The sequence below is a fragment of the Muntiacus reevesi genome, chromosome 2, assembly GCF_963930625.1.
Source record: "Muntiacus reevesi chromosome 2, mMunRee1.1, whole genome shotgun sequence".
In the NCBI taxonomy this organism is placed as follows: domain Eukaryota; kingdom Metazoa; phylum Chordata; class Mammalia; order Artiodactyla; family Cervidae; genus Muntiacus; species Muntiacus reevesi.
Genome location: NC_089250.1, coordinates 234,712,516 through 234,734,676, shown reverse-complemented (window position 1 = coordinate 234,734,676; position 22,161 = coordinate 234,712,516). Strand labels below are relative to the sequence as shown.

The window sequence follows — 22,161 nt, the reverse complement described above, 5'->3', positions numbered from 1 at the left end:
ATGGCTATACTTCCTAGACCTCTACCTTGGAAGTTACAGAGAGGGAACAAGGTAGCTAGAAGGAAAAACAGAGCGAAGAGAAGATTAATCCTGTCCTTTAAAATTTTTATATATAGGTTAAACCCAAATTTGTTCACATACTGAAGGGAATAGGATAGTTTGAAGATACAACAGAGAAGGCTGATAAGTGATTGAAGTGAGTTTCTGAAGACTGGATGAGATGCCTGTCAAGAGTTGAGGTTGTAGCATCAGTCTTGGTTCTGGGGAGGCACCGTTTAACTTCTGATAGGACAGAGGCATGAATGGCTAAGGATGGAGATACATGTTTAGGCTTGGGTGTGAGAGCAGGCAACAACCTGAATGAATTCAACTACTGGTCCTAGACTTGTCTAAGAAGCAGTCATATATAGAGAGTGAAGGGGGTAGGGTTCTGGTAAAGTGCTTCAGGAAAATGGTATAAATTTAAAACAAGCAACTGAGAAAGGGTACTGATAAGAGAAGACAATTAAAATTTTGTTGACTATTTTACCAGGAAGATTCTCTTGGGAAAAATGATAACACTTAGAAAATATAAACAAGGGGAAAGAGCACTGTGTGGGATGACAGATCCCCCTAACTCCAACTGACGGAGTTGATGGACGCACCATTGCCATGGACTCATGATTCACTGTTACTTAGTGAAACAGAAGAATCATATTACAAGTAAAAACACAGAAAAATGATTCTGAATAAGTATCATAAAATTTTGCTACCATTACTAATAATAGTACCTTCATTTGATCTTATATACATAATCAGACTTCTTTATCAATCAAGATACCATTTTTTACTTCTTTTGCAATTAATTTTCCATCTCACTAAAAAAAGGTGACATAATATTCCAAAAAGTTTTTTAAACACTTTGGAAAATTAATAGTAAGTGGGAGTAATTCATTACTAGGTTCTTATATTGATTCTTACAGAATCTTGTATTTTATTCCTTATCAATTACTGAAAATCTGCTTCCTTGAAGATGTACATTACAGACTTATTGAACTCTTTATATGAAACTGCTCACACCTTAGGAACTAGATTGAATTACTGGCAGACAGTAGTGTAAGTTGAAAAACATTCGATAACATAGTTGATGTTTGATGATGTTAATTAAGAAAGGTATTTCAAATTTGATTATGAATCAACATATCAACTTTCTTCTATTCTGATTGCTACATATTTAAGGGAAGAAACTGTAGTCAAAATTCTAAATTATAATATACATTATCTTCCAGAGGTAACCACAATTTTTCTTTCAATAATGAAGACTGCATGATAGTAATAATGTAGCAACATTAGTATCAATTTTACTTAATGTATTCTGGAACACATTTTAAAAACACACATAAAAAATTTTTTATTAATACATACTACATACCTATTGTACCAATTGAATAAGAGCCAGTTGAGTCCTTCCAGTTGGTATTCCCTGAGTTGATTGCCATTTTTATAATCCCTGGATTGATCTATTTTTTTCCAAATATTAGGAGGAGGACGATCCTTTGTGGAAAAACAAATGAATGATGTATTTCAGACTTTTTAATTTTCCATACATCTCATACATGGTAAAAGCACTGTTTTTAAAATAATCACAGAAGAATAACATTATACAGCATTATGATGAAATTTTACAAACATCTAAGGACCAAATAAGTTTTACATAAACTCTTCCAGAAAACTAAAGAGGAAGGGATAGGCTCAACTCATTCTGTGAAACTCTGATAATGAAATTAGACAAAGGCATTACAAGAAAGCTAGAGACCAATATCCTGCATAAACAGAGATAAGAAATTCATTACAGAATTTTAGCAAATGGAATCTATTAACATATAAAAAGGGTAATACAGCCTGACCAAGTGCGGTTTTTCCCAGGCATGGAAGGTGGATTAAATTTGAAAATTAATCAGTGTTGATCAGACTAAAACAATCTATGATAATCTCAGATCGATGTAAAAAAGGGGACTTGAAAACTCCAGTGTTTATTACTAATAAATAAACTCTAATTAAATTTTGAATAGAGGAAAATTTCCTCAACTTAATAAGATGCATCTATGAAAAAGCCATCTATTATATGTTCTGGTTAAAAAATGAATACATTCTCCCTAAAATCAGAAAAGGCAAGGATGTCCACTCTCATCACTTCTATTCAACACTGTACTATAGGTTGTAATAGGAGTAATCAAGCAAGAAAAAGAAATAAAGTCATCAAGATTAAAAAGGAAGAAGTGAAACTTTATTAATTTCCAGAAGACATGATTTGACTATACAGAAAATCCTGTGAAATCTAGAAAAAATACAAACTAAGAAGTGATTTTACCAACACTGCATGAGATCAGTATACAGAAAATTGTATTCTACATTGTAAAAACAACTACAAATAAATTTTAAAAGTACTATCTTACAATAGACCCAAATATGAAGAGTTCAGGGTTTACTAAAAAAAAAAAATTTCTTAAATAGTAGCCAATGAACTTTATAATAATTAACTATAATGTATTTTAAATTATTGTTTAAAATAATTTTCACATTAAATAATATTCTCCAGTAATTCTCCTTTTAGTAATCCAATCACTATTTCCTTAGTTTAGGAACAAATTTCATTTGTTCAAAAATACTTTACATGTTTTATATGTTGTTTTATCTAATAATGATAGACTGGCAAAAAGAAAAAAATCACTTACCTCCTATATTACTTGACTTTGATAAACTAGCACTGTTGTCAAATTGATTTTACTTTAACTAAAGGGATTAACTCTATTGGCTACATTACCAACGACTACAAATGTATCTGAGGCAGTGGCTCTTCCCACCATGTGCATCAAAATCGACTTTTAACACCTGGGGTCCACTCAGAGATCTTCTGATTCTGGAGCCAGGATATAGAAACTAGGTACCTCTAATTTTTGAAAAGTTCCAAAGTGGTACTGATAAGCACCTCTGACGGACAACCACCGATCTAAGAAACAGCTTACTTAATAAGGCTAAGGATCAGCTTACCACTGAAATATGGACCTCACCCCAAAAAGAAAATTTTTCCTCTTCATAATATCCTTCAGACTGCTCCTCCCTGAATTAGTGAACACTTTCCTTTCCTGGCTCAAGAAAAGGCACTTGGAAGACAAAAGGAATAGAGGTGAGCTGCTATTCTCTTGTTAATAAGCTATGGGTATTATTGGGAGACAGATTAAGAAGACCAGAAAATAAAATGACAACCAGAAAAAAAAATTGCTATAAAAACAATATGGTCTCTTCCATGGAACAATTAACTTCCTTCTTTTATATTACATCTCCACACTTTTCATAGCAGCCTTCCTTAATTCTGATTCTAATTGAAAAGTGATCTCCTCTAGTCTTTTCATATACCAAATCCCTCTTTAGTGAAGAAATTTCTGTGACCAAATTACATTTGAAAGAGGACTGGCCAAAATATTTAATTAAAATCATAGTATATCTCTTTGTGAATTTCTTTTGGTTGGTTCTGCAAACTGGATTCACATGGTAACAATCCTATGCTTTAAGTAAAAAAATATGTAATTATTAAAAGAACACAATTTGGCATATAACCTTCTAGAATTCTGTAGTCTGTGTGCCAGAAAAATCAGTAACTGATTCAGTTTTTTTTTTTAAAGCAAGGAGAGACAAGGATGAATCAATAAGAAACCAGTGTACTTAATTTATGTGGATCTTTAGTAATAGTCTATAAAAAAGGTTTTTCTAAAAATAAAGCTACTATGAAAGTCGAAGAACTATTCAGTTATAAAGAAATAACTGGTTTACAGAAAACAAGGGAAAGGTGGATATATTGAAGATTTTTCTTTGACAGAGAATTAATAACACTGCTTAGAGCTGAAACTGATATCCTTGACATTTTTATAAATGACCTGAGTAAATTCAAGATGAAGTAGAAGTATTTGAAACTTTTCTGGAGGGAAATTTAAAAGGAAATACTTATCAAAAAAATTTTTAATATTTTTTAAATTTATTAGGCTGCACCAGGTCTTAGCTGCAGCAGCATGTGGGATCTTCTTTGCTGTAGTCATTGTAGCACGCGGGATCTTAGTTTCCCAACAAGGGATTGAACACAGGCCCCCGAATGCAGGCCTCCTTCATTGGGATCATGGAGTCTTAGCCATGGGACTACAAGGGAAGTCCCTTCTTATCAAAACTTTTAAATGCACATATGTTCTGACCAAACAATTATATTAATACTTCTGATTTCACTTATAAAGGATTCCATGTTTCAATGTAGCACTGTTTAGAACAGAAAAAACCTGGAGTATCCACTAATAGAGGAATAGTTAAATTAATATATATACAATACTAAGTAGTAATTTTATTTACTATATAGTCATTTTAAAAATACAGTATTAATTGCACACCAGACTAAATTCAAAATCACACTACACCTCTTAAGGAAGTGATAAGATTTCATGATGATAAAGGCATATTCTTACCAAATGTCTTGTGTCAGGCCTTAAAGCTTGCAATTGCTCAAACTCTTCTATTTTTGCAAGATCTACATCTTCTTTCAGTTCCCAAGTACTATCTTCATACGGTAATGAGCACCACTTTACTAAATAGTAAATAACAGGCTATAAAAGAAAGTTTTTTTCACTTTATTAATTTGAAAAAGAATAGTAAGAAACAGTTTAAACTGAGAATCCCCAGAAAGAATTTAAATATATTAATCTTTACTGGTAAAAACTTATGAAACTTTGCCTAGTGTTTTTAGATCATTACCCTTAAAAAAGTAATGTTTTAATACCTGGAAGGTTTTAGATTTTTCTTACTCAAAAAGTATTTCTACCAAATACTTACCTCGCCAGTATCTTTATCTTCACAAAAAGAGACTTCTAACACTCTGTCTACTTCAACGTAGTCTGGGTTAAATGGTTCTTCTTCCATCTAAAATTAAAAGTAACTTAATTGATATTTGACAAAGAAGTAGAAAAATAAAAGTGAAATAAAGACAAATTTATTACTAGCTATTCACTATAGAACAAACACTTCAGTTTGACTGTAACTGAATTTCAAAAAATGGAATACTTCCATTTTAATTTCTAAAAGATTTCTATAATTTGTCTGTACTATGAATCACCAAGTTATGTACAAAAAAACTCAACGAAAAAGCACTAAAAAATAAGGTACCACAGACAAGTAAGTTACTCTAGAAGGTATACCCTTTAAAATTTCCTAGTTGGAAAAGAGGCTTTCCTTTACCTTTCTTGTGCTACTTTCCTCAGCAGTAACCAGGTCCAAGAGCTGAAGACCAATCACCTGACCTGAAGGCTCCTCACTGATTTGTATCAAACACTATCTGGAGGTGGTTCTTGTGCTCAAGACCCCCTTACCTAACTAAACGCAAACTGTCTGAGCGACCTCACACCCAACTGCACTCATTTACACTTTAACCTGTACTTCTGCCTGTAGTTTCTAACTGGGCTAATGGCCAACACAGCACCAACTTTATGCTACACTCTACTCCCAGTTACACAAGCCAGCAACAGAGAAGTCGTCTTAGATTCTTTTCTTTCATCTCCCACATCCCTTAACTCATTGATTCACACAGATTCTAATTTTGTTTATAACTCAAATTGGCTCCTCCTTCCTCATTCTCACCGCCTCATGTCTTCTTACTTGGATCTTTACAAATAATTTCCTAACTAGTCACCAACTACTGCTTTGCCTCCCTTTATTTTCACACTTGCTGTTCAGTAGCTAAGTCATATTTGACTTTTTGCGACCCAAGGGACTATAGCACGCCAGGCTCCTCTGTCCTCTACCTTCTGATGTTTGCTACTGATTATCTTGATTCATGTTCCCACTCTTTCTCAAATATAAATCTTACATATTGCTCCCCTGTTTCAAATTTTTTACTGACTCTCCCCTGTTTGGGAACCAAGCTCACATTGGTTTCTGTGGAATAAACAGAAACATCTTCCTCCAACCTCATCTCCTACTGCCTGACACAGCCACACCCCAGATATTATGCTTCTAAAGTACAAAACCACATGCTTTTCAAATTCCATGTTCTGTCACACCTTCACGTTTTTATTCTGATTTTTCTCTCTTCTGAATAGATCGCTGTTCCTTCTCTTGTCTGCTTAGCTGATTCGTAATCATGCCTGAAAGCCTTACTTCCAAAGCCTATCTCAGTTATCTTTGCTGCATCTCTTCCTCTGTTTAACCTCTAAATGTTACAGTATTCCATGGCTCTGCCTTTAGTTCTCCTCATTATCTTAATCCATTCCTGATCAATACTATCATCTCCATGTACAAGACACATTTGGTAATAAAAGAGCACCACCCAACACCAGAATGGTAAAAAAGTACTCTAAGAAAATCTGCATAGCTCCGGTTTATCTTGTACCTGAGGCACATTAAAAAAAATTAACCTTCAGGAAAAATTAAAAGATTATCAGTTAAGTACTTCTAAAATCTTTTGCTCATTGTGCATGCTCAGTCACTAAGTCGTTGACTGTGGACTGAAGCCCACTAGGATCCTCTGTCCAAGGTTTCTCCAGGCAAGAATACTGGAATGGGTTGCTTGTACCTGAGGCACATTAAAAAAAATTAACCTTCAGGAAAAATTAAAAGATTATCAGTTAAGTACTTCTAAAATCTTTTGCTCATTGTGCATGCTCAGTCACTAAGTCGTGACTGTGGACTGCAGCCCACTAGGATCCTCTGTCCAAGGTTTCTCCAGGCAAGAATACTGGAATGGGTTGCCATTTCCTTCTCCAGGGGATCATTCCGACCCAGGGATCAAGCCTGCATCTTCTGCATCTCCCATACTGGCGGGCGGATTCTTTACCACTGAGACACCTGGTAAGCCCCATCAGCTCAATAGAGATTTTGGTACCAGACTGAGGAAGTGAGAAATTTCTGAGGACCTCCCAGCATCCATAAGTTGATAGGTCATTTCAATCAACAAAGTTTTGAAGTAGACTTTACAATTACAAAGAAATAAAAATAGCTTCATGGTGGAAAAATCTGCCATAAGGTATCAACATAATCTAGTGATTAAAGTTAACACTACCAGTAATTGGGTAAATAGGTATCATATACCTCCTGACATGATTCACTGAGAATGCTCCTGCATCATTTCTATAGTGTTCATTTAAAAAAAATGCATGACCTGAAGCTGAGGAAACATCAAGACAATTCCAAACTGAGGGACACGTTACAGAATAAACCACCTAAATTCTTTAAAAAGAAAAAAGTCCAAGTGATGGAAAACAAAAAAATACTGATGAAAGGAGACATACCAACTAAATGTATTATGCACTGCAGAACTAGACTTTGGATCAGAATAAGCATAAACATACTTTTAAAAAAATTTTTTTAAAATTTAAAAAGTACTAGTGGAACAATTAGTGAAATATGAATTAAGGTCTATAGATGTGATAAAATTACCATGTCAGTGTTAATTGTACTATTATTATGGGAAAATGCTTCTAGAAAACACTGAAATTGAGAATTATCAAATGGCTTAGAAAAAAATTTATGTACATGGGAGAGAGAGAGAGGAATATCCAGTACCAAAATTTTCAAATAAAAAGTTAAAATAATCAGATGAATCTAAAACTGCTCTAAAACGTCTATTAAAAGAAAAATTAAAAACTTTAGAGCAGGGAAGGACAACTGACTTTTTAAAAAGGCCTGGAAAGGTTAATGAATTTTTCCAATGATGTTCTGTTCATGCATACACAAAGCTGATAGAGAAAATATGCAATATCTCACATACTGAAAAATCTTCTTTTTCATTTATTTGCTATGTCACCATTACTTGCTGATAAAATACTTTAAGATATTAATATACTCACATTCAACTCTAAAAGGTATTGAAATAAATGTTAACTTTAAAATACAGGACATATCTACCATTCTGATTTATTAGTGTTCTGTTTTAGCTACTTTCCAAGCTAAATTTAGGGCTTCCCTGGTAGCTCAGACGGTAAAGCGTCTGCCTACAATGCGGCGACCCGGGTTTAATCCATCCCTGGGTTGGGAAGATCCTCTGGAGAAAGCAATGGCAACCCACTCCAGTACTCTTGCCCGGAAAATCCCATGGATGGAGGAGTGTGGCAATAACAGTCCACGGGGTCGCAAAGAGTCAGACACTATTGAGCTACTTCACTCACAAGCTAAATTTGGGGGGGGGGAAATATGTAGATATCATTTATAGTCTAATATCAAAAGTAGCAGCCTAAGAATTAAAATGAATAATAGTTAAGCTTTTGATACATAATACGACATGTATTCAGAGTTCAACACATAATAGTCTTTTTCTTCTTACGTCTGCAAAAAAGTGTGCTCTTTGTGCTTGTCTCAATTTGAATCGTTTGATTTTCTGCTGGATCCTTTTATCTTTCAGAAGCTGCTGTTCTGTGGCCCATTCACAGTGAAGATAAGAGCTAAAATTTTATAAAAGTAGTATATTAGAATGATACAGAAAATCTTGTTTTGTTTTTAGATTTATTTTTAATCATGGCCTCTAAAAATATTATCTTCAACTTTCCAAATATGCTATTCATCATTTCATTTAATGTCGACAGACTCTCATATAATTTCTAAAATAAAGCCACTGTGATCACTACACAGAATGGTAAACTGAATCCTAAGGATAACAATACGTTGACTTTTCATTCATTTCTTCATTATAACAGTTTTGTCATGATGAGAAAGAAAACTTGTTTTGAAAGCAATGTAATTTTATTGAAAACACTTTCTTTCACCAAAACATAAGAAAAAGTTGAACAAAACCTGAAAAAGTTTAACAGTATAATATGATGGAAAATGTCTATTATTTCCAAAAGCATCAATTATAAATATTCCTGCATTTTGATGTTAGTAAGTAGTTTTCTGGAAAAAAAACTACTCAATATTAACATGAAAAGTTTTCAAAGTCTATTCACTTTTTAATGATTTTTAACTTCATGCAGTAACAAATAAAATATTTTAAAATACAGATAAAAGAAAAATAATAATTTAACTTAACATATTCAAAATATTAATTCATATTTAAATATCATCTTTCTATTATTTTTCTAACTCAAATACTTACTAATTCTTGTATTTTACAAAAAATTCTTCTGTATCAATCATCACTCCAGGTGATATCTAAGAAAAAGATTCAATAATTATGAGTTTTATAATCAGGCCATGCAATATAAAGTATAGAATGTACTGTATTATTACTTACTTCTTTTTTAATAGTTCTAGAAGACAGTATCTTGTCCACAATTGCAGCATCTTCTTCACTCGGATTCTCCTATGTGAAGGCAGAAAAAATGTATGATGATACATTCTGAAAACATTTCAGTTGCCACTCTGTATGTCTATAAATATACTAAAATCCAACAAACAATTTATTTAACATGTCAGGGACCATGTTAAATGTTAGAAATACAAAATGAAAAAAATCAATTGGTGTTACTGTCCTCAACATCATTGGCATCACCATCATAGTAAACATATTGGGCTTTTTAATCTCTTACGCATTATTCTCAATAGTTTACATTTTGCAGACTAGAAAGCTCTGGCATAGACAAGATTACTACTTGTTCAAAGTGTCAGATGAAAAAAAAAAAAAAAAAAAAAAGTGTCAGATGATTCAGCAAGGAAATGAGTAGCTGGGTTACAGTCCAGATAAGGGAGAGTAAAAGAACTCTACAAAGAGGAAAATGCCTATGTAAAGACATAAAGGTGTCAAAATATGGCATCCAGACAACTATGTTTATCAAACCAGAGGACTGAGAGTTTACAGAGAAGTGGAAGGACATACGGCCAAAAAACCCATACGAAAGGCTTTATAAGCTGTAATAAAAAGTGCATTTTCATTTGTTTCTGACTTAGGACACCATTAGAGGAGTTTTCAAGAAAAGTACTGTAATTAGGCTTGTAATTTACAAACACTCCACAAAAAACATGGAGTTTGGAGGCGTTGCAGGAAAATATATTTAGGAGGCAAAAAATTGAATGCCATGAAGTAAAGATTAAAAAAAGAGAGAACAAATACCTAGGTTTCTGATCCAAATAATGAATGGTTCTATTAACTATAATATGAAATCTAGGAGGAAAAGTTGATGCAGGTTTTAGGAGGAAAGATAATGAAGATCTTTAATTTACACTGGTTTAAAATGTTTTTTGTCATATAATCCAAAATCTGTCTTACCACAAATAACTGTAAAGGCTGTTCACCAGGCAAAGGAGCTGAATTCTTTTTTATTTTCATAGAGCCTTTAACCTCTTCTTCAGATTGTTTCCCTTCTGCATCCTCTGCATACTTTTTCCTTTTAATTTGTCGATTTGATCTTCTTTTCTGTAATGAATGATAAGGATCATATTCACATGATTTATTTTAAAGGGTCATGGACAATTTTGTACATTAAATTTTCAAAACTGTATTCTGCATTCATCTTTTCTCATTTTTACTTTTAATTAAAGGAAGATTATAATTTTCACCGTGCCAAAGGTTTGCAATTTTTAGTTATCTTGAGTTATACTTCCTAAAATGTCAAGTAAGAATGATTAACAATAATACTTTTATTACTTTTCTTTTGAATTTGTTAAGAATAAATAGGTCTTTTTAAACTATTTCACAGATTGGGAAACACGTATTTTAAAATATTAATACTAGCACAGTTTTTGCTTCAAACGTAGAAAGTCACCAGATGAATACTGGTTTAATAATTAACCAGGGGCATAACTAAAAGAAATTAAAACTTTGACACAAAACAATGAACCTGTGTCTAAAACAGAAAAAAACCAAATAACATAAAATGTTTTAAAACAGATACACAAAATAACAAAGGATGAAATCTACTAAAAAATTAAATGTGAATGAAGGAGGAACCACTGTTTTACTGCCTTTACTAGCTTCCCTTAAAACTAAATAACACTATCATAAAAATGGAAGAAAGCTTTTCAGAAAGTATTCTATGTAGTAACATGATTTTAAAATAATCTAAATAATTTAAAAGCAAGTATCAAATGCACATGGCTTTACTTACCTCCCTAAAAATCTAATATCTGATGTTCCCACTAAAAAACAAATTACACAATTGCTTGACAATCCCAAAGGACTTAGTTTTAATTCTGCACACCTCCCTAAAATCCCATGGATGGAGGTACCTCAGTCAACTGTTCTACTACTCAATATTCCTTCTTCCTTTTACTATTCTTCTATGTATTTAGTAACTCCCATGATATTTCCCCAAAATGCAACTAACAGAATAACCCATGTGTTCTCCTTTTGGTTTCTGCCAATGTCTTCAATGTGGTAGGTCTTTCATACTACCATTGCCATAACAAAACTGAATCAGTGCAGCAGTGTGGGGACAAACTTATTTGTATTCAGAAAGGTTGCAGTGCCTCTTCTCTTGAAAGTAGTGGAATATTGAGAGAAAGAAAGGCACTACTGTGGTGAGGCAGCTCAGCCAAATGTAGTAGAAAACTCTATGCTTCAATTAGGATGGGTCACCATCTCTTAGCCATGAAGATACTTATATTTGCAAAACTCAAGGTGACAATTTTGTCACTATGGGAGGCAGGAAGGTGGCATACAAAAATTATATAAAGGGACTGAACACGGGTATCCTGCACTGCAGAAAGATTTTTTATCATCTTAGCCACCAGGGAAGCCCATAAAGGCTGGGGAGTTCACTCTAGGAAATATACTAGCTTTTGTTTATTTGCTAAGTCATGTCCTACTCTTGCAACCCCACGGACTGTAGCCTGCCAGGCTCCTCTGACCGTGGAATTTTCCAGACAAGAATATTGGAGTGGGTTGCCATGCCCTTCTCCAGGGGATTTTCCTGACCCAGGGATCGAACCTGCATCTCCTGGGGGCTCCTGCACTACAGGACGATTCTTTACTGAACCACCCGAGGAAGCGCAAGGGACTTATAAAAGCCCAACTCTCCCACATCCTCTTTTGGAAAAGATATGAAACATTTATTATTCCCAGGGAGAGAAAAGTCTATGGATCTCTAGTACTAGGCTAAAGAAATGTTTGGAGTTCTATTACAGGCATCAGTTCTAAATGCTCAAAAATAGCCTAATTTAATAACCATTCAGGACAATTATTATTCTAACAATAACATAAATTATGAATGTTATGTCTCACTAGGCACAAATAGTTTGTATAATGAAGTCTGGTAATAATTTGGTACACTTCTAGAAGATTCTATAGATGATTTCAGCATTAAAGTTTCCTTTCTGATCACTTAGGTCAGGTACTTTGAAATACCATATACAATCCTTAGTAAGTAGTAGTAAACAAGTGGCCTGAAAGAATCATTTTAACTCACAAATGTGCACATTCAGGTAATTCTTTACAAGATGGAATAAGAGCCACATACTGTAAACTGCTCCCTCATTCTATGAAGATTTTTATCACTCTCTGAGTAATTTAAAATACTGTGAGTTTTTTGTAGTTTTTTCAACTGATTTCACCAAATCTTAAATTCCATTAGAGCATATAGATACATATTAGGCAAAGAGAAGTAAGGTGCCACTCTTACCAATTAGCTTTCTCTGTTACATAAAAGTTCCACTACCTTAAAAATACAGAACTAATTTGAATGTCCATATTTTAGGCTAATGTGGATTGCTTTGGCTTTCTTTTTCTCCATAGTATTTTTCAAAGGACAATTTAAAAGTGACAAACTATTTCTTCAAATTTCTTTTTACTAACTTTTCCTTAATGTTTTAAAGGCGTCAATCAACAACACTTTACATAAGAGGTCAGAAACATTATGTTCTTAAATGACTAAATACTTCATTATGATAACATACCATTTGTTTATCATAAACCTAATAAAATGTGCTATAGGGGCTTTTAAAAATAGTTTAAGTCTCTAAATATAGTTAGATTACTGAATTACTCTCTATCAGGTAAAAAATTAAATATCATAACCACATTTTTAGATTTTTCACTTGACTCTAAACCTTCAAGTACTTTGCAAGCCTTCAAATCTTGACAATCCATTGTGGTTGAAAACTACTTTTAGATATTTATACATAATTTATATACTCATATATTTAAATATATCAATAATATAGATTTATGATTGTTTACCAGAAAATATTTCTTTCCTTCTCCATTAAAGTTTTTGTGTTAAACCAAAACACTTGTCGACCTAGTTAACTACGTGAAAGGCATGGAAGAAATGTGCATGTTAACCTATTCTACCATTTCATTGTTTGGTAATTACATAATGGAAAAATGGCCAGCATTATTTTAGTAAAAATTTAACTACATTTCTCATATTGAATAATGATAAGTTTGCCTAAGTTAAGGATAACATATGAAGAAAAAGCCAGGCCATGTAGTATTAGGAGCTTCAGTCACTGCCCTTACCTCAACTCTTGCAGCAGCCCAGGAGCCTTGAGCCACTACTCTCCCATTGGATAAGGAGCTGCATAAGGAAGAAGAAAGGCCATTCAGGGGCTTTCTGGCCCCATAATGCAACCACTGCCACCACCCCTACGGCCTAGGGTCGTACTTTAATTATTAGAGAGCAGAGGGTGGCCTGAATTATTATGACCTTCACTATATAATTTTTTAACTTCACAAGGTTATTTTGAATATACAGCTATTAAAAAAATAAAAAGGAAAAATGCACAGTATTTTTGTCTGCTTTAGGGGATTTTTAATATACCTGTTTATCTTCTCTTCAGTAGAAGCAGACCAAAGAAATTATCTCCAAGAATGATTCAACCCATTTGCTTTATCATTGGTATGTGACTTTTAAAATTAGTATCTCCATCAACAAATTCATTTAATAATGCTCTATAAGTACAGGGTAATAATATCACTAGATACTCTCCATGCTAAAAGCCACCAGGGTTTTTGGATCGTTACTTAAAACTCTCTTGGGCTTCAGTCTCATTATTTGAATACTGAGAGGGTTTGAAGAGGATGTGTAAGTTTCCTCCCAGGTCTAACACTGTAGGACCATACTGTAATAATGTTTTGTCATATAAGTTCTATGAAAATAAAATGTAATTTCACCACTAAACTACAGTATAAATAACCACAAAACAATATTATGCTATCTAAATCTGCCAGCGCTTCATTTCTCAGAAAAAAATTTTATACTCACTTGAGAGTCTTCCTCTTTGAATGCATGCTGTGTCATCTGCTCTGCATCAGATATTTCATCTGAAGACTCATTCTTTCTCTTTTGTTTCTTACCCAATGTAATAATGAGTTTCCTGTTTTAGGAGAAAAAGAGTAAACAGTAAGATCCCTTTGTATTTTTCCATTTTTGGTCAAAGTAAGATCTCAGTGATAAATTTTCTTCTGTTTTATATCCCTTGAATGTCCAACTTTCAAAGATGCTATTTATCATGAAATAAAAAATGATATTTTCAAATGATAAACTCTATTCCAAAGGAACAAACAGAAACCAATAATACAGTTAACACATTTCAAGCTTAGAAATATAGTTAAATTCTAGCACTTGTTTCTTTAGGCTTATGATTATTTTTCATGAGAAAAATGTCAGGTGATTTAATTATTTAATAATTAACACAATTCATTTATTTTATTATCTTGGATAGGTTTGGAATGAGGGATTCTTTTTCCTTCTACTACTTTTTATTTCAAATTCCACTTAATTTCTTTGAATCCTACCTATTCTCCAAGTCTCCACTTGTTTCTACACTATAGCAGTTTTTCCCTTACTTAAAACACTTAAACAATTAATTGTTGTTTGATTATTTCACTTAGGGCTTTTCTCAGCTGCATTCTATCTTTCTAAAGAGCAAGATTTTTTATATTTCTACAGTATGCATACATTTACCTGTCTCTAATATATACACGTATATATGTATATTAATACACATTGAATGTAAATGTCTAAAATGAAAATGTGTTTTCTATGTTTGTTTCCTGATGAAAGACAGAAATACATGAGTACATTCCACATTTTCTTATCTGGTTCAATAAATGAGATGACATGATCACTATTAGGAAAGTTCTATTTTAGATATCTATATTCTGATATCATGCAGGCATGATATATTAGAAATATATCAAAAAACTTTTCAACAGTTATTTACTAATGTGGGAAAACTTGAAGGTTAAAAGCATCCACTTTGAAATCATAGTTTCAAAAATATAAAAGCCTGATGTCACCATTTTACCTGTCTTGTGTGACACTGGGGAAATTACTTGATAGCTCCCTTGCCTGTACAACAGGGATATTGCAATAGCTAGAGCCATAATTTTGCTGAGAATTAAGCGGGATAATGTATGTCTGAGGACAGCCTTTAACACATAGTAGTTTCTCAACTAATGGTAGCTACATCTAACTGTGACATGCCAGGCACTTTCCTGGGTTCTAGGATTTGAAGGTAAAGTCGACAAAGTTCCTAACCTTATATATCATTGTTAGAATATGATCTCAGCTAAAATAAAGAGGAAGTTAGAACAAGACGTAATGTGAAGACAAAGAAAAAATGCTTACATTTACTGAAGAGTAAAGAAGGCTTTACAGAAAAGACAGTGTTTGAGAAAGGGAATGAAAGATGAAAGGGAGCCCAACAAGCAGTGAAAGAAAAGAGCAGGTACATCCAGACAGGGGGTACCACAAAAGATGTGCGAGTATGCAACGGTAAGAGCATGCTAGGACCATACAAAGTGCTACAGGAAGAGGTGGGTCAAGGTCACAGAAGACCCTGTATTACATGCAAGGAGTTCATGTTTTTAGTTTAAGGCCATCTTTAAGCTCCATAGGGCAGAAATTGAAAAGAAATCTGTCTGGCTCACCACTGACAACAAATGGCATGGAGATATTTTCAATGGATAAGAAACTGTAAAGCAACCAGAAGATGCTAAAATTTTAAACAAATTCTAGGGATGTAATGTACAGCCTGGTGACTATAGATAAAAATATTGAGCTAAATATTTGAAAGTTACTGAGAGAGTAAACCTTAAAAGTTCTCATCACATGAAAAAATATATATAACTATGTGAAGGTGACAGATGCTAACAAACTTATTGTGGTAACAGTTTCACAATATATACACACATCAAATTATTATGTTGTACACCATAAACGAATACACTGTGACATGTCAATTACATCTCAATAAAATTGGGGGGAAAATAATTTTAAACACGGAAAAGCAATGCAACTAGAACAAAATGAAATGTAAATGAGGGAAACCAGCAATAAGATTGCCAATTCAGGTGAGAAATGAAGAATGAAATACAGGACCATGGTAGGGTGGATGAAGAAGTCAAGAAAGATACGTAATTTTTCATTTTGGTAGCAGAAACAATAGACTTGGTTAATGATTGGATAATGAGATATGAGGTGAGAAAAAATTCTAGAATGATTAACTCCCAGGGTATTCTCATATTGGTTTGATCACCACTTTCAACATGATAATGGTAAGTTTTACTTGGTTGTCTCACTTGCACTTTTCTGAGTATGTAAAACAAATGACATAGAGTAAACATACAGTTTACACTGAAACCAGGAAATCAGAGAAAGTATAAAAGGATACTCTGACCCAGCATTAAGGAACTGCCCAGTCATGCTCTGTCCCCTGTTTACACAGGTCATCATCTCTCTAAATTCCAGTCCCTCTTCCTTTACTCTGGTTTCTCTCCTAAAACAAAAATCTCCCTTGAGGTAGTATCTACTATTAGACACCACATCATCTTGTTCTCCCCTCCTTATCCACAGTTCTCAAGAGTCACTTATACTGTTCCTTTCACTCCTCAATCCATTATAATCAAAACTCAAAACAACCTTCCATGCGTATAGTGAAGTCGCTCAGTCGTGTCTGACTCTTTGCGACCCCATGGACTGTAGCCTACCAGGATCCTCAGTCCATGGGATTCTCCATGCAACAATACTGGAGTGGGTTGCCAATTTCATATTCATAGCTTCCATTTACTCAATGTTCACTGAGTCAACCTCTGCTAACTTTATATGCATTCTCTAACTTTGTGTTCATATAGTTCTGAGAATCAAATTATACAAGAAGAGGAAACTGAGGCTTAGAGAAATTAAAGTCATACCGATAGTAAGAACTGAGATAGAAATTAAAAGTGCCTCACTCCAAAGACTGACCGCCTAATGTCTATGGCTACCAATGACCCTTGTAATGCTAAATCTGATGGAAATTTTAAAAAATTTTATCTATCAACACATAACTATTTTTTCCTCGTCTCTATCCTCAGATTCATGACATAACATTCTTCTGGTTCTAACTAAACTTCTTTGGCTCTTCTTTACTTTGTCATTTTTCAATAGGATTCAGTTTTGTTTTTTTGCCAGTCCCTTAAACTTTGGTGTTTCTCAAAGTTGTGTCTTTAGACTTCTTCCTTCTCTGTATACTATTCCTAGGAAATTTAATCCATTCATAACAACCACTTAGAAGTTGAAGATTCTCAAATCTCTTATCTCTAGTTCAGACCTTTCCTCAACTTCAGATTCATACAACCAACTGTTTATAAGACATATCCATATGGATATCCCACAGACATTAAAATCTCAAAATGGTCCCAAATGCAACCCCTCAGTTTTCCTAAAAAAGTGTACTAATACTACAGTATAATGTAAATTCAGAGAAGTGCACATATCAAAAAAGTATACAGCGCAGTGAGTTTTCTCAAACTGAACATAAATGTATAACCAGCTCCTAGATCAACAAACAAGACATTGGTTTCCCAAGAGTCTCCTGTCATGCTTTTTCTTCAAGTAACAACCTCCTTCTACGAGTAACCTTTATGTTACTTCTGGTTATTTAATATAACCTAAGCCACTTGGGCAGGTGATCTTCAATGGCAAGGTAAGGGATAACTCAAAGTAAAAATGATTCATAGAAATACAGTTTGCATGCACTCCCTCATCTGCTATCCATCACCAAACCCAAACACATAATTTAGTCTGTAGATGAGGACAACACTAGAGGCAGGAAAGTTGTTAGTTAACAATGACTTCCTATGGAGAAGGAAATGGCAACTCACTCCAATATTATTTTTTTTTAATTTTATTTATTTATTTGGCTGCCCTGGGTCTTAGTTGTAGTATGTGGGATGTAGCTCCCTGACCAGGGATCAAACCTGGGCCCCCTGCCCTGGGAGCTCAGAGTCTTAGCCACTGGACCACCAGGGAAGTCCCTATCTCAGTATTCTTGCCTGGAAAAGCTCATGGACAGAAGAGTCTGGCGGGCTGAAGTCCATGGGATTACATGACTGAGCATGTGTGCATGAGGGTGGAGGGAGATGGGTTGGTAGCAATAAAGTGGTAGAACTGAAAAAAAAAAAAAAGACTTCCTATGAAATGCAGATCAAGGCCCGTTAATACCTGTCAGTACATTGCTTAAAAAGGCATTTTATTAGTGTTTGGTATGCTAAATAAATTCTGTATGTGAAATATATAATCTGATATGCTATCTATATTGCTGCTTAAAGACTCAAATCCCCCTCAATAAAAACTTCAATGAAATCAGGAGCAGAGAGATTTAAAATTTGATATTTATGACTATGAAGAGATTGTACTTTTCCTTTCTAGTAGTATAAAGTAAGTAAGTTTTCACTCTAAGGACACTGAACTAAGTAAGTTGCTTAAATAATATTTTTATAAATAAACATTGACTAAAGACTAAGTGCTAAAAAAACACTAAGTGCTACCAAATTAGTCTTGAATACTCACTTTTTGGTGGAGGTGGATAAGTTAGATCTAAGTGTTTTAATACTTTATATTAAAAAGCAGAGACGTTCCTTTGCCAACAAAGGTTCATCTAGTCAAGGCTGTGGTTTTTCCAGGAGTCATGTACGGATGTGACAGTTGGACTATAAAGAAAGTAGAGCACCCAAGAACTGATGCTTTTGAACTGTGGTGTTGGAGAAGACTTGAGAGTCCTTTGGACTGCAAGAAGATCCAACCAGTCCATCCTAAAGGAAATCAGTCCTGAATATTCATTGGAAGGACTGAAGCTGAAGCTTAAACTCCAATACTTTGGCTACCTGATGTGAACAACTGACTCATCTGAAAAGACTCTGATGCTGGGAAAGATTGAAGGCGGGAGGAGAAGGGGACGACAGAGGATGAGATGGTTGGATGGCATCGCCGACTCAATGGACATGAGTCTGTGTAAACTCCAGGAGCTGGTGGTGGACAGGGAGGCCTGGCGTGCTGCAGTCCATGGGGTCACGAAGAGTCGGACACTACTGAGTGACTGAATTAAACTGATAATACCTAAGGTAAACCTCCATTACATTATTTGAAAAATGTACTTACAAACAAAAATACCTTCAAAATTTATTTTTCTTATATTCTGCATTTTCTTCCAATATTATTGTACAGGCCTGGAATAACATCTTAATTCATAAACTAATTAACTATCATTAATCGATGTAAAAATCCATGTATTTTTCAAATTCTAACTTTGCAAGAAACATTTCAAATACAATAGTTTCCTACTAAACTTCTGAGGTCCAAATACTTACACATATGACCATTCTGTTCAAAAAAGCTACATTTCTTCTGTAAGAAAAAGGTTTATTCTAAAACTTGAAGTCATTCTTGACTGACGTAATTCTGAGTTTAAAAAATATATATTTTATATAAAATATATACAGTTTATATATATGTGCATACACACATACATACACATATCCTATGGTTACTTACATAGAACACTGGTTCTTAGAAATAATGAAGTATATCAGTTTATTAAACATTCTAAAATGGTATACAAGGGATACTACAAAGAACAAACATTTGGTTAGTTTTGATCAGTAATTCCTAAACATGTGAGTCAGGTTTTATTAGAAGTTTGTTTGTTAAAAATAAAAATTCCAAATTGAGAGATTCTGTGAAATAAGGGACTTCCCAGGTGGCTCAGTGGTAAAGAATCTGCCTGCCAGTGCAGGACCGCAGGAGACACAGGTTCAGTTCCTGGGTCAGGGAGATCCCCTGGAGGAAGAAACGGCAATCCACTCCAGTACTCTTGACTGGAAAATGCCATGGACAGAGAAGCCTAGCGGGCGACAGTCCATGGGGTTGCAAAGAGATGGACATGACTTAGCAACTGAGCACTACAAAATAACTGCCCAGTATGCGTCAAAAAGGAAAACGTCAAAGACTAAAGTCACCCCAAAATGGAGGAGTATGAGGAGATAAGACAATAAAATGAAATATAAAATCCTTAACTGGATCCTGGCCAAAAAAAATGGAACTGACACAATTTGCACTGAGCTATAACTCAGTTAACAGGATTGTGTTAAGTGTTTACTTCCTGATTTTGATCACTGCGCTTGGGTAACACAAGATATTATTAACATCTGAGGAAGCTGGGTGAAGAGCCTAAGGGAACCCTAACCTATTTTCACAAGTGTGAGATTAGTTCAAAATAAAAACTAACAAAACAAAACTCCAGATTTGTAGGTCCTAACTCCAGAATTCTGATTCTTATAAATGGGATCCCTTATCAGACTTTATAAGAATTCCCATCAGGTTTCAGAACCACTGGCTCAAAATAATTAGTGAAGAAAACTCTAGGAACAAATATTTAGGATAATAGAACTATTCTATACTTACAAAATACTTAAAATTTCAAAGTGCTTTTGTCTATAATATCTCAGTTGACCCCGAGAAAAGCTCATATATAGGTGAGGCGGTCATCAATCCCACTAAATAGAGAAACTTTAGCCCTACAAGATAAAACAAATTGCCAAAACCACACGTCTAGTAAAAGACAAAAGTCTCCTCACTCCTACTCTGCTATTTTCAACATATCTTACTGATTTTAAAATAAAATGATACCATACTTCAACCAGTCACTAGATAATTTAATATCAATATACTTTAATGAATAAAGAGGATTATCAAACTACATTATCTTTTAGAAAATCGTTATGGTTAAAGTTGGCTGGTTTTTGAACAACCAGGGATATGTATTGCCTGTACAATGACAATTGATAGCCATAAATGTTATCTGAAGGAAATCAGATGATCCAAAAGTAGAAGAAATAAGATAAAATCAGTTAAGTAAAATATCCAATTACCAAAGAGCATTCCATTCCTCCATGATGAATTACAGAAAGTTTACTATGTTAATTCTAAAATAAAATGTCATTATAGGTACATTCTTCAAAAAAAGTGACAGTTTGCTTTTTAGAAATGTCACAAAGTAAAGCAACAAAGTAATACAGACTATGATGATAATAAAGACTCTAAGCAAGTTTTGTTTTTTTAAAACATTAAAGGGATCTGTTATCAATGTTAGCAAACTGCAGCAGCAAGTATCCAGGCATGTAAAAGAACTAAATAACAAAACATAGCTTGTTTTCAGACAGCAAAGGGCAATTTCAAACCAAGTAAAAATTTGAAATGTTAATTCATTTGATAAGTACACATACTAGAAAACCTCAGTGTTTATATACTTGACAGTTATATTTGATTTTCAGATGTAATTTATGCACTCATCTAAATCCTGCCCACGTGTTATTAGTAGAAGCTGTGTAACAAGCTACATTCTTTGCAGTGTCAATCTGTAACTGCCCCCTGTAGATTCTCTCATTGCAATAACTGGACAAACAATGAATCTTATCCAATTTAGTCCATTTGTTGTAATTAAGGCATCCAATTCATCATCCGTAGAGGAACCAAGCAAAACTACTATTTTACATTATAATTTTTTTTCTTTATAAGTCCAGTTGCAGGACTGGGCTATTTTTAAAATCATCAGATATATACATGCTTATTTTTTTTCTTTATAAGTCCAGTTGCGGGCACTGGGCTATTTTTAAAATCATCAGATATATACATGTGTATTTTTTTTTAAGAAGAAACATATTTAACTTGATGAAATTATTCCAGTTTAAAGTTCAACTCAAGACTCTAGCTTAAACTTATCTGGAAAAAAACAAGTTTTAAAGTGGTTTTTAGTTCATCTTTAAATTTATGAAAGAAGGACTGTATTCGAGGTTTTTAGTAACGTGAATTATAAATTACTTCCTTTTTATGGAATTCCCTGTAGGTTCAGTAGTTAGGACTCTACACTTCCACTGTAGGCGGCGTGAGTTTGATCCCCTGGCTGGGAACTAAGATCCAGTACGTCATGTGGCATGGACAAAAAATAATACTAAATAAA

General features: G+C 33.8%; 1 protein-coding gene across 11 annotated transcripts in view; it reads right to left on the bottom strand.

Annotated features, from left to right (window-relative positions):
• The window catches only part of CHD9 (chromodomain helicase DNA binding protein 9), a 222,929-nt gene that overhangs the window by 63,735 nt on the left and 137,033 nt on the right, over nt 1–22,161 (bottom strand). For all 11 annotated transcript variants that reach the window (XM_065925328.1, XM_065925334.1, XM_065925332.1 and 8 more), the window contains 8 exons: nt 14,145–14,256; nt 10,211–10,357; nt 9,239–9,307; nt 9,101–9,156; nt 8,333–8,450; nt 4,852–4,938; nt 4,488–4,625; nt 1,412–1,533 (listed from right to left, as the gene is read on the bottom strand). In XM_065925328.1, coding sequence (XP_065781400.1) covers nt 1,412–1,533; nt 4,488–4,625; nt 4,852–4,938; nt 8,333–8,450; nt 9,101–9,156; nt 9,239–9,307; nt 10,211–10,357; nt 14,145–14,256 — 849 coding nt within the window. The remainder of the gene's footprint in view (nt 1–1,411; nt 1,534–4,487; nt 4,626–4,851; nt 4,939–8,332; nt 8,451–9,100; nt 9,157–9,238; nt 9,308–10,210; nt 10,358–14,144; nt 14,257–22,161) is intronic.